This window comes from Ischnura elegans, chromosome 11 (genome assembly GCF_921293095.1).
Source record: "Ischnura elegans chromosome 11, ioIscEleg1.1, whole genome shotgun sequence".
NCBI classification, from domain to species: Eukaryota; Metazoa; Arthropoda; class Insecta; order Odonata; family Coenagrionidae; genus Ischnura; species Ischnura elegans.
Window position 1 is genome coordinate 91,673,862 of NC_060256.1, and position 23,995 is coordinate 91,697,856.

General features: G+C 37.6%; 1 protein-coding gene across 1 annotated transcript in view; it reads right to left on the bottom strand.

Annotated features, from left to right (window-relative positions):
• Positions 1 to 23,995, bottom strand: part of LOC124167664 (hemicentin-1) — a 450,985-nt gene that overhangs the window by 344,348 nt on the left and 82,642 nt on the right. Inside the window, exon 3 of the mRNA XM_046545648.1 lies at positions 3,141 to 3,292. Within this exon, the coding sequence (XP_046401604.1) occupies positions 3,141 to 3,292 (152 nt within the window). The remainder of the gene's footprint in view (positions 1 to 3,140; positions 3,293 to 23,995) is intronic.

Here is a 23,995-nt window from a genome sequence, read left to right on the forward strand (position 1 = left end):
GAAATGCAGGTTACGTCAACGTGGAGATAATAATGGGCGTGCACCAATGACTACCGCTCGAATTAAGATAGCGCACCACAATTAAATGAAAGCCTCGGATAAAGATGAGTGCTCTAGTAATCACGTTGCATCGCCAAATAATACCGACAATTTATGTACAGGAACAGAAATAAAACATAGCAGCGACAATTCCTGATAACCCTCACATACTACAATCAAATACTATGAAACAATGATTTCACTTAAGTCAACGGGATCTTAGATATTGGAATGTTCTGAAACATGAATACTGTAAAAGATATAGGGCAGGAGGATACCGCAATAGGTGTTGATATTTGGATATGTCTACGAAAAAGTATTATCTCACCTACTGCCCTCCTATCCTCCACTCTTTACCGTATGTTAATACTTTTAGCACTAAACCCAAATGTTGGATTTGGCGATCTGCTGAAATAACAACGCAACACAATATGAAGCTTTTCTCTACTAGACTATAACGAACGCATGGTAGTTTAATTTCCCGTAAATATTTAACCGCTTTTTTTTTTAACCACATGCGAATAGTTAACAGAACATATAGCAAATTTTCCGAACATGAAACAGTAAAACTACAACATATATAGTATGGAGGAATGGATTTGTCTACGTAGAGGTATTTACAGATGTAGTCCCTTTGTTGTTGCATGTCATGCATTATTTCACCACGGCCGGAGAAAAAGTAAGGCTACAGCTATCAGGAGACAGCACAAAGTAGCATCAAGAGTTCTTCTGCCAGACTAAAATAAAACTGATAGGGAAATGAATAATGCCACACAGGCGTCAACTGGAAATATTTATTTGCGCTCTCCAGACGAAAAGTAATCAAAAGAGCTGTTGTCTCAACGGTAAAGATGACTTCTCCGTCACCACGACTCATTATCTATTGTAACTCTATCTATCTATTATCTATTGTACTCTATCTATTGCAGTGGAAGCGTGCTGGGCCCATAACCTACTGTAACTGAATTATTCTTCTTAACTATGCACGATGTTGTTGTCTCTTTTAACTTATTTATTCAACTTTTTCTTACCCTTAACAACCCTTTGCTTATTTATAAACTTCAACACAAAATGTTGTTGATTTAAATTAACATTTCGTTAAAATAATTACTATTAGCTTCAACATTATCAACAAACTAATTGGTTGCGAAATTGTGGAATTCCAGTGTGGAAAATACACTTTTTTAAGCTAGAATGGAACTAGAACCCATGAACGTACACCACATACTATGAGTAGAGGTAAAAAATATTTACGAAAAGCAGATGGACTGAGAAATTTTAGATTCATAAGCAAAAAGGACCACGGATAAAAATTAATACATTATAAAAATCATCTCTCACATCATCTCGCTGCTAAACACAGGGACTTTTTGCAAGGCTTGTATTTGCAAAAAAATTAATTCGTCCATTCGTATAAAAGCAATAATAACTAAGTGGTTGACTCTACTTCTAAATCAAAAGGAGAATATAATCTATCAATGATATAGCACAATTAATATCTGCATAGCAAAAGTAAAGACATACTCAAGCAAAAATATGAGATACAAAATAATAATAGTATTTTTGGAGGATATAAACAATTTTGCGAATGGATAACAAAAAAACACAGGGAAAAGACGATGGTTCATTGAATAAAATAGCTTTGAAAGCCTCCAAAGGTTACGCAACATTCTTCAAAGCAGGAATATTCCTTAAAGGAGAAAAACATGAGATGATAATTCTCATTTGGTCTCAGAAGGATATATTCAAGGAAGTAAACTTGGGAGAAAGCGGTCTGAAAGACATCAGAAGGAGAGACGCTCCGCCACCCGTGGAATTCTGGGAGGGGGACGAAGATCTCAAGGGTTCCGCTAAGGGTGAAGGGGAATAATGTTGTGTTCTGATTTATGCGAATTTTCCTCTTCACAGTGGCCCATGAAATGATACACGGTTTTCCTGGAGAATAATATCTTTTCATTAAGGTTTATACTACGGAAGCTCAAGTTTATACCGGATATTCGCCGTCGATAAGAATGTAAACGATATGAAAGAGCCTGTTGAGGACCACGAGCGGAAAATGTTATCAAAAAGATGCTGGAGAGTAGAACGATTGGATTACGTAATCCAATATATTTGGGGGTTAAAAAAACTGCCTTTGTATAGTGCAGTGAGCCGTCGGATTTGAAAGCATATTATATTACCTTTTAATAATACTGAACTGTAAATGCATACTTTCTTTAACACAGCAAGTAAAATAAGTGTCTCCTTTGTTAAGAGTAATACAGGAAAAATTGCAAGATATAGCTTTTACAAAGCTAATGAAAATGAAATAACTTAATAAGCACGATTGAATTTCAATATATTTATTGTAACTAATCATTGATTGTGGAGCATGTTTGGACACTGCCATTACGTAATGTAAGAAATTAAAATAAAGATGACTTGAAACATTAGTTAGGATAACAAAAAATTAGGAAATGACCCCGCGTATATTTCTAAAGGAATCGGCGCATTGATGAGCGCGATGCATAAACATATGTTTAACGTTTAACATTCTTCAAAATGCAATAATATCCGCCACACTCATAAGAAATGGTTTCCATCATGGATACCATTAAAATGCATTAGCCGAAAATATATTAAAAATGCACAACAGACAAATTCGATAACAGTATCTTTAAAATGTATCAGCCAAAAATGAAGGAAGAATCCAAACCTTAACGCCAACGAATCTATAGCCTAAGTCCAGCTGATTTTTTTCCTGGTAGAGGGATGGATAACACTTTATTGCAAAATTAAAGCAGAACTGCATACTTTGATTTCTCGAGCATTTCATACGCTGGAAATCACTATGCGACCACGAAGAGAAAATGTAAATAAGATACCACATTTTGTGTTGAGTTTAGAAATTACGCACCGATATAACGGCGTAAAGGAAGAAAATTTTACAATATGACAGAGGATGAGTGATCAAGTACAAGAATATCGCAAAATACTTCCAAGCATTGCCAAAAAAATATGTAAAACAGCAACTGTCAAAGATGAAATATTAACAAAAAGTTAGCCATAATTGAAATATGCGGGAACCTAGCCACATCTACAGCTGTAATGTATTTACTTACCGTTTCCTTCGTTCTCTCCAATCTCTGTCCGTTCTTCCACCACGTGACGCTGGCTGGAGGCCGCGAGCCAGAGGACTGGCAAAGGAGATCGTAGCGTCGACCAGCGGAGAGAGGTTGGCTGGCTCCCAGGACACGCACGTCTAGAGGCCGAACTGGAAGAGAGAGAGAAAAAGGAAACAAATCACTTATTGCGCTGAAAAGAGCAACATGGTACCGTGTAAATAACAAAAATATATAAATGCGCAGAAAGTCGTGGAATACTGACCGAAAGAAGAGTACCTACCATATTGAAAGACACTTATGACTTTTATATTGAATATTTAATATTTTTATTATGCTCTAGGTAAAACCTATGAGAGCAAAAAAATAGAAAATACAGGAAATATTCTACTCTTAATAAAAGGCATTTTGACAAAAATAAAGCATCATGGAGATTATTGCTAGGCTAACAAGTAGTAGACATTTATACAAAAAATGTAAAATATTCAATACCTACTAACAATACAAAAATATAAGTTTTACCTTAGACAGTAATGAACACACACACACACATATACACATTTATGTGGAGAGTTTTGATAACATCACAACATTAAGATGATAACTCTATGATGATAATGAGTTGAGGAGACTGAATTAAGCCCCAGACTTCAAATAGGAGTACAGCCTTCTTTCAAACAACTGAAGTGATTGTGACGTCTTTGTAAGGATATGGCATGAGCCCTAATCAAATATTACAATTACTCGCGGTACTTAAACAGTTTGCGATAGTTTTCTCTGTTATTCGAGCTCCGATGAAAGCGAGCAATGATCGGTAGATGAAGACAATAGATGCATTATAGAGCATTTTAACATCGCCGGAATTGTGATCACTTAAATTGCCGGAAAGGATAGTAAATCAAGGAGAAATTTATAGAAATATGATGCGAAGCATAAGGCCGGATCAATTACAAATCCCAGGATATTGAAAAGGACTTTTTTATAGTTTTTTATATATCTATGGATATTATACAAAACTATATACTCCTTCCTACCGGCTAATTTCAAGATTAAGAGATCCTCTCATCTAATGCCTACATTAAGTCGATGTATTCCATTTCAAGGTGTAGTGAACAAACACATACTCTTTGAGTTTTCAAATCTCTAGAGATGTTACAGCCGGTGAGGGTTTTCCGCTGGGAACTAGGCTCAAAACTACGCTTCCTATACTGAATATAGGAAAATTTAAGCAAATTCAAGCTTAATAAGCAGTTTAAATTTCGAATGTTGACGCAATTTTTTCTTCTTAACGCTTATCATTTGATTCAAAATTTGATTTGATTACATAGAACAGGTTATAAAGAATGTGAAAGAGAAGAAATACGTGGCTATGAAAAGGTTGGCGGATAGGAGAGAGGAATGGAGAGCTGCGTCAAACCAATCTCAGGATTGTTGACAAATGATGGTGACGATGCGATATTGTGAAAGTAGCAACTTCGAAAACACGAATTTCCTCAAACAAAAATATATGCAAGCATTCCAAATGTGCAAAATTTATGAAAAACTACAATGTCAAAGATATTTTCCGTTACATATGAAGAAAATATAAATAGTTAAATTAAATTGGCAAAATATAAGGGGCCAACGGTAACAACAATTATTCTCGTTATCTGTCGCAAGGCTCAGGGAAAATGAAGATTGCCGTGATCCGTACGAAACTGTAAGCAAGTGCACTATATTCTGTTCATTTTATCTCTGCGGGTGAGCTGGTGTGGATGAAGCAAGTGGAGATGAGGGGAGGGAAAGTTTCTCGACATGTGACTTTGCCTTTGTCAATCAGCAAACAGTAGGTGTGGCCTCAGTGAGTCGCTCTCAGACCGCCGAGTGAACATCCTGAATCTAGTCGTGGAGCAGCGTTGTCAAACCTCACGCGTTCTCTTTCTATGTGACTAAGCATGCCTTTCAACAACAGTGGCTCATTCAGCGCGGTAGCTGACAATGCCATGAGCTTCTGTGAAAGGATTATCCGATTATCCCAAATGCCTTTCAAATGAGTAGGTATGTTGTCTCGGCGCCAGGGGCCAAAATACCTGTGGCCACTTATGACTCACACTTTTTCAATGACAAAGTAGGGCGGCTATGTACATTTGACAACGTTACGTTCGCTCCTCCTCTCTCTCTCGGTACTACCCCTCCCCTATCAGCGAAGCCATCCGAGAGTTTCCGGGATCTCATGAAAGTTCATCCGCAGACATAAAGTGAACGGTATAGCAACATATGTGCAATACATTCAATGGATGAAATCGCATTTCCCTTGACAAATATATGCCATTTTAGAAGCTGGCTGGGCTTTAACTACAGAAAATGTGTGCGTATACTATTTATTTTAACCATGAACTCAAGGTTCAACAAAGTAAACTGACACTCTCCCTTAGCGACTAATAGGAGATTAACCAGACCATACATTTGAGAGCGAAGATTTGGAAATTAAAGTCCAGAGATGGATTGGACAGGCTGGTAGTTTTTGGAATCCACATATCGCAACAATTGAAAGAAGCCTTGATGTAAAATTTTTCAGAATTTTCTATGATGGTAATTATTATTTATCCAAGAAAAAAGACTTGAGGATACTTCAACCAAATAACTATACTACCGATCTACGAATATTAAAGGACCTCACAAATACTTTATAAGGTACAGAGCTATTTATTGCAGCAAGATTAACATTACTCACACGCCCTTGTTGGGGTGAGTCGAATAATATTCCAAGGACAACGATACTGAAAACAAATCCGATGAAGCCACCATCGGAAAAGCTATCATCCCAACCAAATCGATTCCTGGAATGCGATTGGAAAATTATAAAAGGCAGCGCAGCGGTGAAATCGACAGAAAAAAGATTGAAAAGTTGAGTCGGCCAACACATTCGAGGAGAGTCATTCAGCGGAAAAAAATATTGAAAAAACGTTTAGCTATTTCGTCGAGGAGGTCAGTTCCAGAAACGAAGTATTTGTCGTTTCCACAAAAATTTCGAAATATTATGCTATAATTCCACAGCATCAATTGACGGCCACATAAAAACAGGCTTTCCGTGCTATGATATCTCGAATATGCATTTAAAAATGCGCATAACTATGCATGATATTACGGCAATATTTGTCAGAATCTAATAAAAATGTTGATTGAGGCTAGTATGCATATTTCGCTTGGTTGAATAGCCCAAACCCAATAAAAAAACTCAAAGTAGTTCAGAAAAAGTGTTTACGGACAAGCGCCCAGTAGGTCGTCTGCAACATATACGCACATGGTGATATCGAAATAAAACCCATACACAATTCCTAAACGGCATAGCCAAATATTTCAAACCGTCCTGAGAACACAATATCTATTCATACATCCACTCAGGAGGCACAATGAAAGCCCACTACTTTAAGCACAACAGACGGAAAAACTAAGAATAACACACCTTGGACAGTGATAACTACACCAAAAATAGAAAAGTACTCATGTTTCCGTGATAAAACAATAAAAAACCCATAATGCGATTCATAGAAATAGCTGAATACCGACACAAATAGCTAACACACAGTCACCGAAGTGCGTGGCATCTCCGATACACTTTAACAATCAACATAAAAAAATGAAACTCAGCCTCGTCATTGCACTACTTCGCGTAATTCTGACACGCATCCTGACATTTTGAAATTACCATTATACCTCGTAATTACTTCCTTCTTTTAAGCCTGGATTAAGGTCATTTAACTATGTCTTAACATTTGTGTGATAACATTTACTAAAAGCATTTGCTTTGGATTGCGCGGGCGCCAACGTAGCTCCTCAACAATTGGAGATGATTTTGCGGGACCCACAAGAGAAAAATGAAGCCTATAAACCTTATCTCGGAATGCTTGTATAACGAAAAGGCCAACCACTACAATATCGCCAGAGAGAGAGAGAGAGAGAAAATTGGGAGATAAGAGATAGGTGCCCTGAACGCCTTCTCTCTGGGAAAAAGGATTATGGAGAATAGGATCGTTCCTCAACGGGGGGAAGGGTTTTCGGGAATCTTGCTGAAATAAGGACGCCATTTGAATGGAAAAAATAAGCGTAGCGGCAGCAGGGTGGAATAATTCAAAAAATAAAATATACGAGGCGCTGTAATAGAGTTTTGGTAGAGCCGTTTTTTTCTTTACATTCAGAGAACTGCGTTTTGTGAAGCCGAGTTGGGAAATAATAGCAGGATTGAGGAACATAAAAGGTAGGATACGTGGTTCCCACCCACACTTCTTCCTCCACGTGAGTTAGCTCCAGAAATTATCCACAGCCCTTCATTAATTATCCCATTCAAACAACCTGGACTTAAGGCAGAGCGCTTTTGGTGGGTGAGATTCGAATTCGAAAGAGTGAACACCACAAAGTTGCATGGAGTAATATTGAAAAAAATTGCTGACAGCTGTAACAGGTAAATATCAGACAAAATATGTGATATGAATAGAAAATTATAGTTTTAGTACATACAATTTCGATTAGTTGGAAAGTAGCTACAGATGATACATATGACAGTTGTGTGCAATACAACAGTGGAAGTGACACTTGAATATCTACTTTAAATCAACGTGTCCTTATTAATCTCAGATGTCCACGAGGAAATCAGAATATTGTGGCATGTGGTACCTACTTTCAGCAAAGTTGTACACTAAGGTGCCTAATTTTTTTCTCTGAGCAAACTCAAAAGGCCTGTTTACATAGTACATTATAGCGAAACAACCCAACTTGTGCGAATGGATGAAGAAAGGAATAGAAGGTGTTCTAATTTAGTCAATTCATTCGTACATGTCGACGACGATTTCGGTCCACCAAAACCGTTCGTGAAATTAGACAGTAACTTGTGCGGGCTGATGTACCGTGTAACCAAGACAGATGGCACTTTAAATAAATGTTAACATTTAACGGCAGAATGACTAGTAAGAGTATCAGGCACGAATCAAGCAATACATGGATTAAGTTTGGAAGCTCCGGACCTCAATAGCAGAAAAAAAGGACCCTCGTAAAAAAAACAGCCGCACCTATATCATTCCTTTGCGTTAAAAGAAGGAGAGCTGCTCTGTTGGGATTGAGAAAGTGGGATATGCAGGAGAATATCTGGAAAGTGGATAACACAGTTCGGACGCTGCAGGTGGCGCCAAAACCCTTTTGCGGCTTACGAGAACATTAAGGCCCCCGCAGGGACGGTGGCGGGAGTAGGAATTAACGCCCGGTGCGTCTCGCTGCGTTGAATGGGGCTCTCGCCCGTGTTTGCGGGCGAAATGTCTAATGGCGCAGTGATAAGGCAGAGGGAGCATCGCTTAGCCCGGGTGCGGAGGAATTAATGCCGCGGGTTGGTTTTACTTTTGCGAGAGGGCGTTTGTGTGCCGAGTTGCGTCTGATTGTTTGTGGTGAATAAGGTACTTAATAATTCAATACGACAAGGTTCGATATATTCACCCCCCCGCTGTGGCTTCCCCACTCTCTCTCTGCGGCTTTGTGTGTTAGTCAGGAGTGAATTACGCCCTCGGAAAGGCAGAGGAGCCCAGGATGGCCCAGCTTGGTCAGCAATACGCACTAATAAATCCTTATGCCCGATTACGATCCGAGGAATTTTACGTTTTATCCGGGGTTACTCCTGATAATTAAGGGGTCTCAGGGATTCCCGTATTATTCCTATCCATTGATAAAATACCAGGGCAGGGTTCCATAATTATGAAAAGGTGGGGATTTGCAATTCCACGGTAAAACGAAAGGGATAAATGAGTCAAGGACTTACGTTGACCTAACATTTTCTTCTGGGAACTTTCGCCGAATTCTCAGCATTTTCTACAGCAATTTGATATAAAATAATTACCATATCATTCGATGGTAATTAATCTATATGTTTTCCTTGTGTATCTTTACGTAAATCAAATCGCGGTATTTTACACCGCGCACCGTTGACCTAAATAATATTCTATGCAGAAATGCATCAATTCAAAGAATCCTTTCAAAGTAATATGCGAAAAAATATTGTGAAATTGCAAAGTATCCTAAATCTCAAAGAAGTTAAAATGGGTAGCAACAGAATTTACTATTCCTCCCAGCTAATGTTAAAAATATTTTCAATCTCAAAAACGCAGCAAACTTAGAATGTGACTGAAAACTACTTTAAATATCCCAATATCCACTATCTCAGAGGACAAAGACCTAAAATTATAATGTAATAACCATGCCATCATGCGCTAATCCAACCTGTCAATAATATCATGCATGAGCCTATAATCACCATACGCCTATTACATTATATAATTACCATGCGCCTATATTCGCCATATTACATGAAAATAGTGCCCCCATATTTCATTGGGAACTATAAAATTAGCAGTATTATGGAGTAAGTTTCCAAATCATTTTTTAATTTGTGATCAATTTACTCATAATAACCGCTCATTAATATCTGCATGTATTTATTTAGGATAATATTCCCTGAAATGAAAGAGCGTAGTTTTTCCTTCAAAATATGAGAAAACAAGCTGCAAAATACTTTACATAGTCTTACGAATACTACAGGAGAATAAATAATTCCTACCGGGTTAGCCTTTTCTATTGCATAGAAACTTGTAAGATAGCATTTTCCTTAAGCATAACCACATTTCTGAACACCATTGAAGCAGAAAGGCAGCATTTGCTTTAAAAATCTAACTTTAGCAAATATTGAAATAATTCAAGACAACTCTAAAATTTGTTGCATATGCCTCAATTCAAAATGGCCAAATATTTCTGCAGGGGTTGATAAAATAATTTTTTTGTGAGATTTATCTCTGAATAATACACCATAAAAAAGTAAAAAACAGAAAAATTTCTTTAAATTTATATCATGCATACCAAAATTCAATGCAATCAACTAAATGATTCTTAATCATAAATCCATTTAAATGATAATTCGTATCGCAATTAGGGCAAGGCCGATTGGTATCATGCATCAACTCAAAAATATACGATACTATATTTTGGGTCCGAGTAGTCGTCTGAGGTAACGAGATAGCAAAGTACGTTATAACATTCCAGCGTATTAATTCAGTCATATCTATTTAAAACCACACACTTAGTCTGCTAGCATTTGAATGCATGAAAGGTCCTCACTATGACGGAGACTCTCTTCCCGGCAAAAATACCTACTCATCTTAGTATCCTCAATTATCAAACGAAATAACCTTGCATTAATTTCCATGAATTCGCATGCAACCTTCCCAGAGAGACACCCTAGAAAAAAAGTATGTCCTCAAAGAGTGTTATCATCAACTGCTTTCTTATCACTGAATTTCCGCGGCGGGTATTAACTACCATTTAGGTCTCGGGAGGAATAAATGAAATTATAAATTCTCCGACCGAGACAGAATAATCTTGTATCCCTCAGCACTTCGAATATTTGAGAGAGAGAGAGAAAAAAGAAACAGCTACTAGCGCTCCAAAGCAATTACGACGGAGTGATTTTAGCAGGATTAAGTCCTTTAAAAAAATGATAACACATCCGGCACAGGGTAAAAAATTCTAGTATCCCTCTCTCTCTCTCCCTATCTCAAGTTTTATTTAGATTTTTATCGCTATTATTATTTCGCCTCGGTGGATGTTTTTTCCTAAAAAACACCTAAATACGGAAAGAGCGACCGTTCTTTTGAAACGCATATTCAGCACGAGACTAGCAAAAGCTTTTACGCAATTCATAAACCGCTTTGAAGAGATTTGAGCGTCCGCTTATCCTCCCTTCCTTCCTGCCTCCCCTCTTGGCGCATATATATATACACATAATATATATGTATGTATAATTTTTTCTCCGCGTCCTCCTCGTGCTTTTAATACTAAAGAGAGCCTGCTGCAATTAATGGAGTGCTTACACAACCGATTTGCGAGACCATTTCGGCGTGACCCCATCGCACAGCTTACCACCCTTCCCTCAGACCATTTTTGCCAGTATATAATCCGACGGATTCGTCGTCATAATTATTCAACCACGCTGACCTATATAAAATCTGTTTCCAAGGTCGCTAAGGGGTAGGGGAGGAGTGGGGCTTTTTAAGCGGTGTTTATCCGTGCGGCACGGTTTTCAGCAAGTGGTGTGGTGAATTTTAAAACTATGACCACTCCGGGCTAATTGACCGCTTAATCAGCCATTTATTTTGTCCCACTTGACCCCCGGTCAATTGGGACACAATAATTATATCCATTTAATAATAATGAGCTGGTCGTTGATGCAGGTACAAGAAGTAAGTACGTCAATGTATTTCATGGTTTTCATAACACACATGTGGTACGTCAATTTCGAAGCTTTTTTAGCGTAGCAGAAGGAAGTTTTGAATTAATGCATAAGGTTTACGATTTTTTATTTTCATTTATTTTGTATCGTTGAAATACATTAGCCCATTCTTAGGTGAAAACTGAGTAGCCTGCAGGCAACATACTTCGCAGCATTTGCCACTCACACATCTTGAGCAGTAATTAGCCATATTGCTCCACAATGCACGTAAAAGAACAGGGGGTAAGTTCTTTTGCCAGTAGTAATGAACATAAATATTTACATGAAATTTCGAACGAATGGACAGGAAAAATTGGATAAAATACCCAAGTAAATAGGATATAAAAATAAAATTAATTACTTTCACGAGTGAACTCCTTAAATGCTATTTCTGTAACATTAGTCACGGTTATTTGCGTGATACAAGTATTTTTTCTGCAATCCTACAACAAAAATCTGCACGATGAAATGGTGAAAAAGGATCAGCAATTTGAGTTAAAAAAGAAATTCAAGAATGACGTGACCTCTTGATAACAATATCCTTAACATTTTCACCAAAACAAAATTTTCTCTGCGATCAATTTCGGTGCAATGCACGCGGTAATAACTAGCGTAATTTATAAATCGCAACGTACACAATGGCAGCTTTACAATTAGATTTCTAAGACTAAAGGGTACGCACAAAGTAGTTTTTAATTTAAAGAGATGAACACATAAAAAAGGATTGCAAAATTGGAAAACGAGGCGAATTTCACAAGCGAATCTGACTGATAAGTAATTATTGCACCACTTATTATTAATCAACATGTTTTTTTCTACCGCAATTAATTAAAAAAAAGCAGAAAACGCGCCAGGAGATGTGATGAAAATTATGGTAAAAATGTATAATTGTCTTATTTTAGCTAAAAGATATCACTGAATTCCACGGTTTGCATTCTACGTAAAACCACATATGATTGATTAATTCCATCGGTAAACGACGTTGCCCGAAAGCTATTATAACACCTAAAAGAAATTGGCTAAATAGGTACCTGCACTTTCTCCTTCAGCAACAATACCAAAATTTGTATAGTCGGGTTTTATGAGCAAATTAGAATTTCGATCCTTAAGACTAGGAATATTAGATCATTAAGAGAGGCGCTAGGATAATATTGGTAGAGGATAGGAAGTGAGATTTGGAGCTCAAGGTCTACATTAACGTGGTATTTAGGAAAGAGGTCCATGAAATTATGAACTCAACATCCTGTTCGATGTAGGATGTACCCATTGCAATTTCATGGTTCCTTGAAAACGCTTAGATAGGGTTCGAAAACTTAGATCAAAATTTTCTCACCAAGAGAAGGAGTCACCTTAGTTCACCTTATGTTAGGTCGATTATATGCAGGGCGACGATATTACAATTAGCGGTGTGGTTCTAAGAGAGTTCCAGACAAAAATGTAATTACAATAAAAATATAATGGTCGACTCACTAAATCATAGCTATTGCATATACACTAGTCTTTTAATTCATACTTAAATGTGTCTGGGAGTAAATGTACCAAATATCTAGTTCGATGATATATTTCACATGATTAGACCTCCATATTTGTTAGAGGCATAATTTGACTAACAAATCAATGACACTGCCCTGACCTAAATTCTTTACAGCAAACTCCCTGCTGTCAAACGATAAGTGGAGTCTGGGTGTCACACTATAAGTGGAGTCAGCAAATTTAATGATTATTTAGCCGAGGAAGTTATAAAAAAGTCATCTAAGTTTTGACATCACTTTTTGGCGACACAGATTTGTCATTGTATATGGTTCCCGGGCGCCCGGTGACTGTGAAACAACAGCACTGCCACATGAAAATTCGACATCCTACGCTGTCAAAGTAATTTGACAGTTTTTTCTCTATCTTATAAAAAATCGATATGAATTAATATTTAAAAGCATGAAAAAATATTTCCAGCGAAGTTTCAGCAAATAGCAAGCAGCAAGAGGTGACACTGCTATGTCCAGCTCTCAGGTCATGTTGATATCAACAAAAAATGTCTCATTTGGATGTTTATTGGGAGTAAAAGACGGTGCTCGATAAATTTTGGAATTGGTATTGGACATGTAACTTGTTCAATGTAGGAGAAAGTCAAATCTGAAGAATCTAATAAAAAATACCAAGTATTAACACACATTCAAGTATTTCGCAACAACAATATATGGAGAATATATTCATAAACTAAATCATACAGACAATTGAATTACACAAAATTTAAGTAGGACGTTAAATTCAGTGAAAAGCATTCTAAATATAAGAATATAGCCTTACCTACCATGGTTATCTCGCAAAGTAATAAAAATTACAAATCATACACGTAAATTTGGCATAAAGTAGACAATACACAATTGCAACACAAATCATTCAATAAATTACAACAGGGCAGCTATACCTGCATAGGCTTGCAGAGTATGTTAGAGCAAAGTCCTCATTACTTCACAATTCAAATACGGTGTCACTTTCGAGCATAACTGAACGATAAATTGGCCATTAATTCAGATTGCACAAAAACTCCCGACCACGAAGTTTAGACGATGACATCACGGCGACCGCATTTATCGGTATCCGGGACAACAATGACGCCATGATGAAATGCCTCTCTCCCATCTCAACAATGGAGGGACGTTTAAAAATATGGTCCCGAGCAAAATAGCTCGCGCACATGGCCAGAAACCAAATTAATTTGCTCGGTCAACGAATGGCGTTTTCTGCGGCAGCCTTATCGAGATGCTCTGGCGACAGTTTGGGGGCAGCGGAGGGAGATTAAACTAAAAAAAAACAAAAGAAACGCAAAATCGTTCTGTTCCGATGATGTTTTGCGCTTGGATGATCCGATCAAAAAATTAAAATGAAAAAAAAATCTGCAGCTTGCTCGCCAAAATTGGCCCAAGCCCTCTCATTATCCGAAATCGGAGGCACAATGGGTGGACGCTGGAATATTTTGCATAGTACAGGTCGCAGAGAAAAAATGGCAGGCTTTAGGTTGAAGCCCATGGCGGATGGGTCGAAATGACATTAACTCGGTAGCTGATGCTTCAAACGCTGGACTTTCGAACGCCTTTTGCATTTGGTCATTGAAGTGTACGAGGGAAATTTAATATCCGAGTTTTCTGCTCTACCCGCGAACCGTGGAAATAAATAACCGCTAATGGCAGGAATAGAAATTTAGAAAAAAATGACAACTCAGTTCCAGATCGCCATGCATAATAATGCGTAATAACAGTGAATATATAATATAATTCTCTTACCTTTACACTCGACAACATAGCATTAGTATGATCAGTTTGAGTATTTGAAATTTAATGGTAGAATGGCACCTAGATAGCTGCAGCATGGAATGCGTGACAAGTGTGATATGAATGGTTTATTAGAAGATTACAAAAGGAGCCACAACAACAGTGGCAGACAAATGAACCAACATATGGTTAAGTCCATAGAAAGCAAGTATATTCAATTCAGGTTAGTCTTACACATTTCTGGTATTACAACTTCGTGGTATCAAATGGGAGGTGTAACTATGAAAAACTCTTTTCCATTTTTATGTTTAAAAAGTAGAGAAAATGAAAGAAATAAACTAATTTTTATATCCGCTAGACGAACACTGCAGTCAGTATATTTGTAAAAAACCAGTGAGGAAAAATTTAAAAATTATGTTTGAAATGCTTTCACACTGTTAATATGGCATCTCCAATCGGTAATTTCGCCATTTTGATAATGAACGTACATTTCGGTGCCTTCCTCACTCAAGTGCCAAGTTGTAAATATTTCGTCGCATAGAAACAATTTTCCGAACTGTAGGAAGAATTATTAATTGCCATAAAAAGTGAAAATAAATTCCAGTGGCCTTAAATTAAGCTATAAATGGCAACGGAGACATAGAAATTGACGAAAATTTCCTTAGTCCACTTTTAATGAAAAAAACGAATTATCTTTCAGGCCTTTTTGTACGAACTTAAGCTCCCTAAAGACCTTAAATTGAGATATTCTCGGTCGAATGTCTCCAGTACTTTCCCTTAGTTGTAAATATCTCGGTACTTTATACGACTATATATGTATCCAACACCATTTGGAAATCTTATTTCATCCTTTATCTGCGGAACCTATACTTTCTCCTCCAACGCAGCCCTGTCCCTTTGGGATGAAGGGGCCCGGAATGAATGAATGCTTTACCCGAGGCCTCGCGAGGCCGCAGAGGAAACGAAGGGCAAGCAGAGGCCGGTAAATAACGGCCGGGGATGATACAAGTAATCTTTCGGCGTACCGATGGGGGTTATTATCTTGAGAGCACGGCCGTTTGGACCAAATGGACCGCGGGCCCGAAATGTATTGCCGCGGGGATTGATGAAAAAAGAAAAAAGGGGAGTAGGTACATACATTTGAGCGCGGCCGCACCTGCGCTACGCAATAATCATCAAGCATTGTGATGTTGCTTCGCACTTGATTCATTTGGTTTACTACCGAGAGTTATAGAACGACATTCAGCTATTGCGCATGGGCGCCATTATTGGCCAACAACGGTTCATGACCGACATTCGTCCGTCTCAACATTAAGACATCACGAATTGATATTAAAAAATATAAGTATTTTAGCAGAATTGAGATAAGTGCGTCTCAATCTTTACTCCAATACTCCAATTTTATTCAATTTTCGACGAATATCCACAAACCTTGTAAATTAATAATTATTATGGATATGACAATTAACGGAAAATGATTACTTTCTTCATGCATTGCAAAAATGCTTTAAAAATGAAAATAAATATTTGAACAATCCTAAATGTTGGCTAAGTGAAAATGCGTACTCATCCTATTTTCGGCTTACCTATATTTGATCTATAGTGCTGCGTATACTTTCGGTTTTAGATAAATCTTGTTATTTAACTTGTCTTCTAACAATATTTATTTATTAGTAACAACTTAACCGTGAGAAACCCTAGCTCTCAGGATATAACTAGCCAAATTTGCTAGTACCTAATAGCAAACCAGAGACCAAACTGAACATTTCAAATTCGCAAACTAATATTTTCAATATCATCCCATAATTTGATGCAGGCTAGATTAATTCTTGGCTACATCAGTATTCTATACTCCTTGCGAATTTATAGAGTACATACTCTCGGTCGTATTACCATCATAACAGTGATATGAATGAAGCGATTCCCTATCAGGCATGGTACTCCTTGCTACTACCTATGGTTATCAAAAACCTTTGAGCAATGAGATGAGGACGTGAGGATTAAGACTTGTCTAGAGAGGAAAGCCACTCGGAAAGGAAATGGCCGAGTCCTAGCGCTTACGAGACATGGGGAAGAGAAACTTGTTTTTCCCGAAGCGTCAAGGAAACGGCAAAGACGGAGGAGGCATGGGTGGAGAGTTTGTAAGCCCTTAGCGAAGAGTGTCTGAGAGGGTGCAGGGCTGGGGAAGAATTAAGATTGGCTTGGAATGAAGGGCAGAGGATCCGATTGAAGAAGCGGTAGAGAAAGAGGCTCGGTGAACCCATTCGGACAAGCCAATACGAGTATTGTGAACAAAATTCACTAACTCTTGCTTTACTTTGTGGTATTCCATTATAAGTTTTCCTGAATATCAGACAATTACATATACTACTTATTTTTTATCAGAGCGCGACCCTGGTTTCAATGAATTATCATTATCTTTAGGCGCTAATTATGATTTGTTTATCTTATTATTGTTACCTAGTTACTCAATGAATTTTAAAACGGACGCCAGAATAGGGAAAAAGGATGGCTAGAAATATTCATTTATAAGAGTACTGTCCTGACTTTCAATAATTTTTAAAATTTGTAACTGCTCCCTAGAGTCCAGTACACGGTGGCCTTTGCAAAATTTTAAAATATATTTATTTTAAAATCGCTCCTTGCAGTTGCACATTAAGTATTTAGAAAAATTATTTATTTCATTTTTGTTATATTTGTAAGCACAAATACAAATCTAAAAAAAGATTAATCTAATAATATAGAGATTAATAGAATAATATAGAGATTTATGAAATCTAGATAAATGAGTATCTATACCCATCCTTTTCCCTTATTCTGGCGTCCGTTTTAAAATTCATTCACTCGGGGTTTTCCCAGCATTCATTCGTTTTCGCGCGTTTGAAAATTTTCACTTTTCATTTAATAGCGAAAAATAGATATGGCCATTTAAAAATCTGAAAGCGTGAAATGCGTACTCCAGGAGTAATAATATTTCGATTTAGGCAATAAAAAATAATAGGAAACCACCCTATTCGCTTCCCGACACCAAGGGCAAGAACCCACGCAATTCAAAGCGTGCGACCCGCGGCCTAGAGGTGGCGGGCCGTTCCCTTACGCTACCCCAGTTTGCGGCGAGAGATTTCAGGAAAACAGCCGTTAACCTGAACGGAAAAACAAAAACCAATGGAGAATGCCTGGTCCAACGAATATAGCCAGCCCTGGCAGGGTAATAGATTCCAAAGCAAAAATTATCAAATACAAAAATAAAACGGAGGAGTCCTCCGATGCCACATTACCTTCAACCAGCAGTCCCTCACACCTCAGACTTGAATCGGAATCGAAAAACTCATTTTTAACGCACCTAATACCTTAATAGACAAACCCGATGTTGTTAAAAAGAGAGCTGTTTCAGTTTAAATTACTTTTAATGCTAAAATTTAACGTAAATTGAAAGTAAGTGAGCATTTTACGAAAATACTTTTATTTCACTTAAAGATTGGTTTTAGTGCATTTTGCGCAGCAATCTGATATCAGCTTTGATAAAAAATGTACCTACCGAAATGGTCGTAAAAACTCTTTTACGTACGAATGACTATACGGGTTCCACCAAAAACTGGGGTACTTGATTAATGCCATGAACAATAGGAGAATGAATTGAATCAATTGAGATTAAAAGTAATCATACTAATTTTTAAAGTCATTTACTCCAATTAAGTAAATAAATATATGAAGTAATTGCCGCCATTCATTATGAATTTGAAATCGTACCCATTTTCTCTCTTTGCATGAATTTATCATTAGCTAGAAGACAATCACGGAAAGCAGAAGAGAGATTGCGGAAGAGAACAGGTGGACGAGAGTGGAGTAATCATTCATAATTGTTTAATGAATGGTCAATGTATTCCTGGGATAGGAGGAGATATTGATTATTTACCTTTAACTCCAGCTTGTTTTTGTGTTTATAACCTTATATTATGTGGAATGCCATTTTTACCAGGCTTTTATTCTAAGGATTTAAACTTAGATGTTAGTTGTTTTTTACTTATAAATTAAACAGTCATTCACAACAAATAAATTAATAAACGCATAAACTAATTGTCATCCAATATGAACTAGAATTAAGCCCCATTCTCTCTCCTCGCGTAAATTCATCATTGGCTATAGATCCTTCGCACAGAGAGAGGCGGTGGTGGGAATACGAAGAGAACAAGAAGGAGAAGAGGGATGTGATAAGCACGGGAAAGTCTTCCCACAAAAGGGCAAGAGCGGGTCCCGAACTGAACTGGAAGGAAAGGAGGCATTGGAGAGAAGGAGAAAGTGCGGGAATGTGACATGGGTCATTAATCAACCCGCCGCGCGACCGGAAGGGAGAGAGGTAGTCAAGGAGTATGGGGATGGGAGCTAGGCGTGGGGAGGAAGACGACCGCCTTCCCTTCTTCTTCTTCCGAGAAGCATTGTGGTCCGCGGGAGGGAGAGATTCAGGCGGGGACGGGCGGGATTGGATCGGGAAGACAAACGACCCGACCGCAGCGAAATTAGAGACGCCCCGCGCGCCTATTATGACCGATTCACGCAATGAGCACCCATTTCGGAAGATCCCTCGAAAATACCTTGAAACTGGAACTGACTGGACAATATCTTGATGGGTGACGCCCGCGCCGGCAAAATTCTTCTCCAATCGATAATAGGGTGGTTTCCAACTATTTCTTTATTGCCTAAATCGAAAGATTAGAAACTAAATAGAAACTCCTGGAGTACGTACTTCACGTTTATAGTTTTTTAATGACGATATCTATTTTTCGCGATTAAATGAAAAGTGAAAATTTTCAAAAATTAATATACCGTCGAGCATCGGCCATAGCTTGAGAAATAATTTTGTCTGCGGGGGGAAAAGAATCAACTCGGACGGCTTCGGGTCTGAGGCATTGCGAAGATCAAACGATAATGGGGAAATAAAAGTGGCGAAATGGGGACAACCCACGTGATCGCGGAACTGAAACTGATTACCGGAATCGTATACTGACAGGAGCCGTTTTTTTCCTAATTTATTCTCAAATGTAAATTTCATAACACTTTGATTATGGTTTCTTAAATTGAAGCCCAATCCAACAAACGGAAACGGACTCCAGGAGCTACGGGTTTCTTGGATAGAACAATGTCACTACCATAATGTAGCTACTCCTTCACAAGAACCAGCGGAAATGTAATATTTAAAAATAAACAAAAGATACCCTAGCTTCACAAAATACATAATACCTTAACAGAGAATATAAAAATATTATTTTAAATATAGGAGGATGTTTTTCAAATAAAGAAAATAGGATATTGCCCATTAAGTCTGAGCAGATGAAAGCACACTGAAAACTAATTCCAAATTATCGCGCTACGCTTTTGGTCGAGGAAATTATCTCCTTACACATTCAAAAATGTCTTGCGAGACGTCTCCACTTTTGCCACAGTGACTAAATGTATTAAAATTATTTAAGAACTTTTAGTCGTCCGCTAATTACAAGATTAGTGCAAACTTACGAAATCTTAATCACTGGGTCAATGCACCCAATTAGTAAGGTAACAAACAATAACGAAGAAGTATTTCTTAGGGACGTTTATTTGCAGCCACCTTCAGAGCTCTCATCCGTTTACGATTAAGAACATAAAACACATTTCTACGTCTCTTTAAGGCCAAAATATTCACTGAAACTTAGGTTAAGGATAGAGACCTGGCTTTACTTGGCCTTCAAAAAAATGACAACGTTTGGTTCTCCGCAATGAAGCGTAATAACGTAATTCTGGGAATTTATTTCTCCGCAACAATTTTGGCATTCCTCAAATATCTCTCATCAGACAAGATTAGCGCTTCCTACTACTTCTCAAAGCCGCAAGAGGATTTCTTCGAAGAAGATCAAAGAAGCTCAATCTAGCGGCGAGGAAAGATTCTTTTACTTGAAATAAAATTAGGATAATAATTTGATATTTTAGCATAAGTACTTCAGAGCCCAAAATTAAAAAAGAACGACCAAATAAAAAAACTTTTCATCTTTGATCTTTACAAAGGTTTACCTTATCCTTTCCTAAAACTGCAACAGCAAGCTCAACCACTAAAATTGTGCTAGTTAAATATCAGATAAAATGTATCCCATTTATTCCAAAACATTTATGCAAATAAAAAGAAATAAAAACACAATTGAATCCACCTCAAGCCTTAAATGTTTTGATTCTTGTAGAATTTAAGCCGACATGGAATGCATGGAGAATGCGTTTGTTAAGAAATTTGTTTGTCCTTCTCAATGGGATCAATGACTGACTTAAAAGTTGAATTAGAAAAACATATACCTTGGTCGGAAATTCCAATAACTGCTGTGGTAAAAGACGCAGTTGAATATGAATAACGAAATATATTTCATGAAATTAATACTAATTCACAAGGTGAACACACTTATGATTAATTAAGTATACTAGGGATAGCCCAGGTGATAAATATACGGAGTCACCCTCAATGCACAAATTGTGCGAAAAATCCACACAGAAAAAATCATTCGCTTTGATCGGGATTCGAGCCCAGATCCCTCCATTTCCGGCCGAGTGCTTCAGCCAGTTAAGCTACCGAGGCGTCAATCTTCCCTGCGTAAACCTGAAATCAAGGGATCCGGGTTCGAATCCCGGTCAAGGTGAATGATTTTTTTCTTTGTGGATTTTTCGCATTACTTAAAATTATATGACCCACAATGATCAGACATTTAAATGAGCACTGAAAAACCTGCGAATTTAGGTGATCTGAGCAATTAAGTTGACTAGATATAAAAACTTAATATACCTAATAATCATTATAATACAATGAAGGAAGGCCCATACAGATATGAAACACAAGCGCTCGCAATGCAAGAAAGTAGATAGCCCTTATTATGACGGGTTTAAAAGCCTCGGTTTAATTTCTTCTCGGCTTTCTTATCAAGTTAGGGTCAGCTTGATGGATGCTTTCGTTTCGTTGGGACAAATCATGCAGACTCCAAATCCGGTGGATCACCCGAGAAGGTTTCACGCCATACATTCAACAGTAAATCCTTTGACTTTCTCCTCAGCGTCATTATCAGTTAAACAAATTTAATCGCAGATGATAGCAAGTATGGTAGGGAAGAAATATATATTATGCTTTCCTTCTTTTGCATCGAAACTGAAGTAAGATAGTAGAAGTACTATTACAAAGAAGTAATAGTACTTCTATACTTCTATCTTCTCCTTCTTTAATGATACTCTTATCTTCTACTTCTAGTCTTCCACATATCGCCTGATACCGTTGAATTTACTCATTTTTGGAATATTCTCAATTTATCGGAGATTATGTTGAAATTTTTTGTAGTACAGTAGAGAAGGAATATTTATCATTTATGCAACACTTTCCTTCCTAGGCATCGAAATTGAAGTAAGATTGTAGAAGTAGTAAAACTCTTTTGATGCCATAGCCACTGTTCCATCTCATATCAGCTGATTCCCTTGACTTTAATAATTTGTGGAATACACTCAATTTATCGGAGAAAATGTTGAAAAACACTTTCAGTGTGCAATAACACGTGAAATCAAGCCTCCTTGCGAGCGCGTGGTAATACGGTCGGATGAGGCCGCATATTAATTCGAGAATCGGAAGCCATTACGCTCTATTTCGCCTCCATTGCGCTAATGCCGAGTGCATCCATTACCTTTGATATGCTAATGCCCCCCCTCTCTCTTCTGCAAATCTGGCCCCTTCCACTCTACGAGCCAATTTGTCCGTAATTGACTTGGTCGAGGTAGCGCGTTAGCAGAAGCCAGAGATAGAGGAGCTAGCGGCCCGTGACCGCCGGGTCGGGGAGGAGAAGACGAAGATTGCATTGTCACCTCATTGAGGGTGCCCGCCAGCAGCCAACAGTCAATACCCAAAGGAGACGGATCCTCAATGGTTGATGGCTTCAAACCCTCATCACTAACACGGGTCCTACCCTCTCTTTGCTCCAAATAATTCTTCACTGCAGTGCACAGTGGTTCCATTTTGATATGGATTCTATGGGCAAGCGTAACAGTCCTTCGTTGAAAACTTATATTTACAATAAGCTGTATGGTAAAAGGCTGCTGAAGTGTGTTGTACCTCATACCTACAATTGTATGCCAAAGGATCTATGTAATCTAAAATCTTTGGCCGACATTAAAAGAAAAGTGAAAGAATGGTTAATGAGTGAAACTGTAAACTTGTAATTTCCTTAATTTAATCGGAAATGTACACATTATATTAAATTCTCATATTTTTTTTCAAAGCTCCTGAAACTTTTTGTGCCATGTTATTGTTTTTTGTATATGAAGTTCTAACATGTTATGCAATATAAATACTATGCTTTCTATGCTGCCACTGTGTAGGATAAATGGAACCTTCTGACAAGCCATACGGCTCAGAAGGACCAAGTTTGCTAATAAAGGCAATCGATCGTTAATGGCATGGAAAAAAATCTTGTGGCACAAAAATACCGGGTGTTTCTAAATGAATACCGGGGTTTAACGTTTTCTAACATTTATTACACTTAAATTACAGCTATAAATTATACATCAAATGAAAGAGCAACTCAAACAGTTTTCTAAGATGTTCAATGCGTGCTCTACTCGTCACGTGGTACACATCAAGACTAAATGCGAGTTCCTCCCAAACGTCTCTCGAGTAATTGTTGCATTCCTGTTGCATTAATTCGGAATTGTCAGCTTACATTGGAGGCACGGATTTTATAATCACCTGGAGGGTCACCACCAAACTTAGTATGGAACATGCGTTGCACAATATCTGCAGATTCCATCTTTGCAACCTGTAAAACATAAAAACCTTACTGTTCATTATTCGCCATCTTCGCCACTAGCGCTTTTTAACGGATGGCGGCAGAAAAAGAGAGAGCACATTCACATTGTTGCCAACAAACAAAACTGTTTGAGTTGCTGTTTTATTTGATGTGTCATTTATAGCTGTAAGTTAAGTGTAATAAATATTATAAAGCGTGAAAACCCCGATATTCATTTAGAAACACCCGGTATTTTTTATTCTTATACTCGCATCTCTTGTAATGTTGGAGGCAATCGAACGAAAAAAGGCTTTTGATATGCTTTCTCTAAAAAGAAAAATCAAATTTTTCATAAATCAAATGATAAACATATTGTACCGCTCATCAGGTAATCATAATATCTGATAAATCTGATGACGATTGTAAGGCTATAGAAGCACGTGTTGTAAGCTGTTTAAAATATGTGGGCAGTACGATATCTTCCTTTTTTATCATTCGATACGAAATATCACGATATCTCTCCGGAAAATT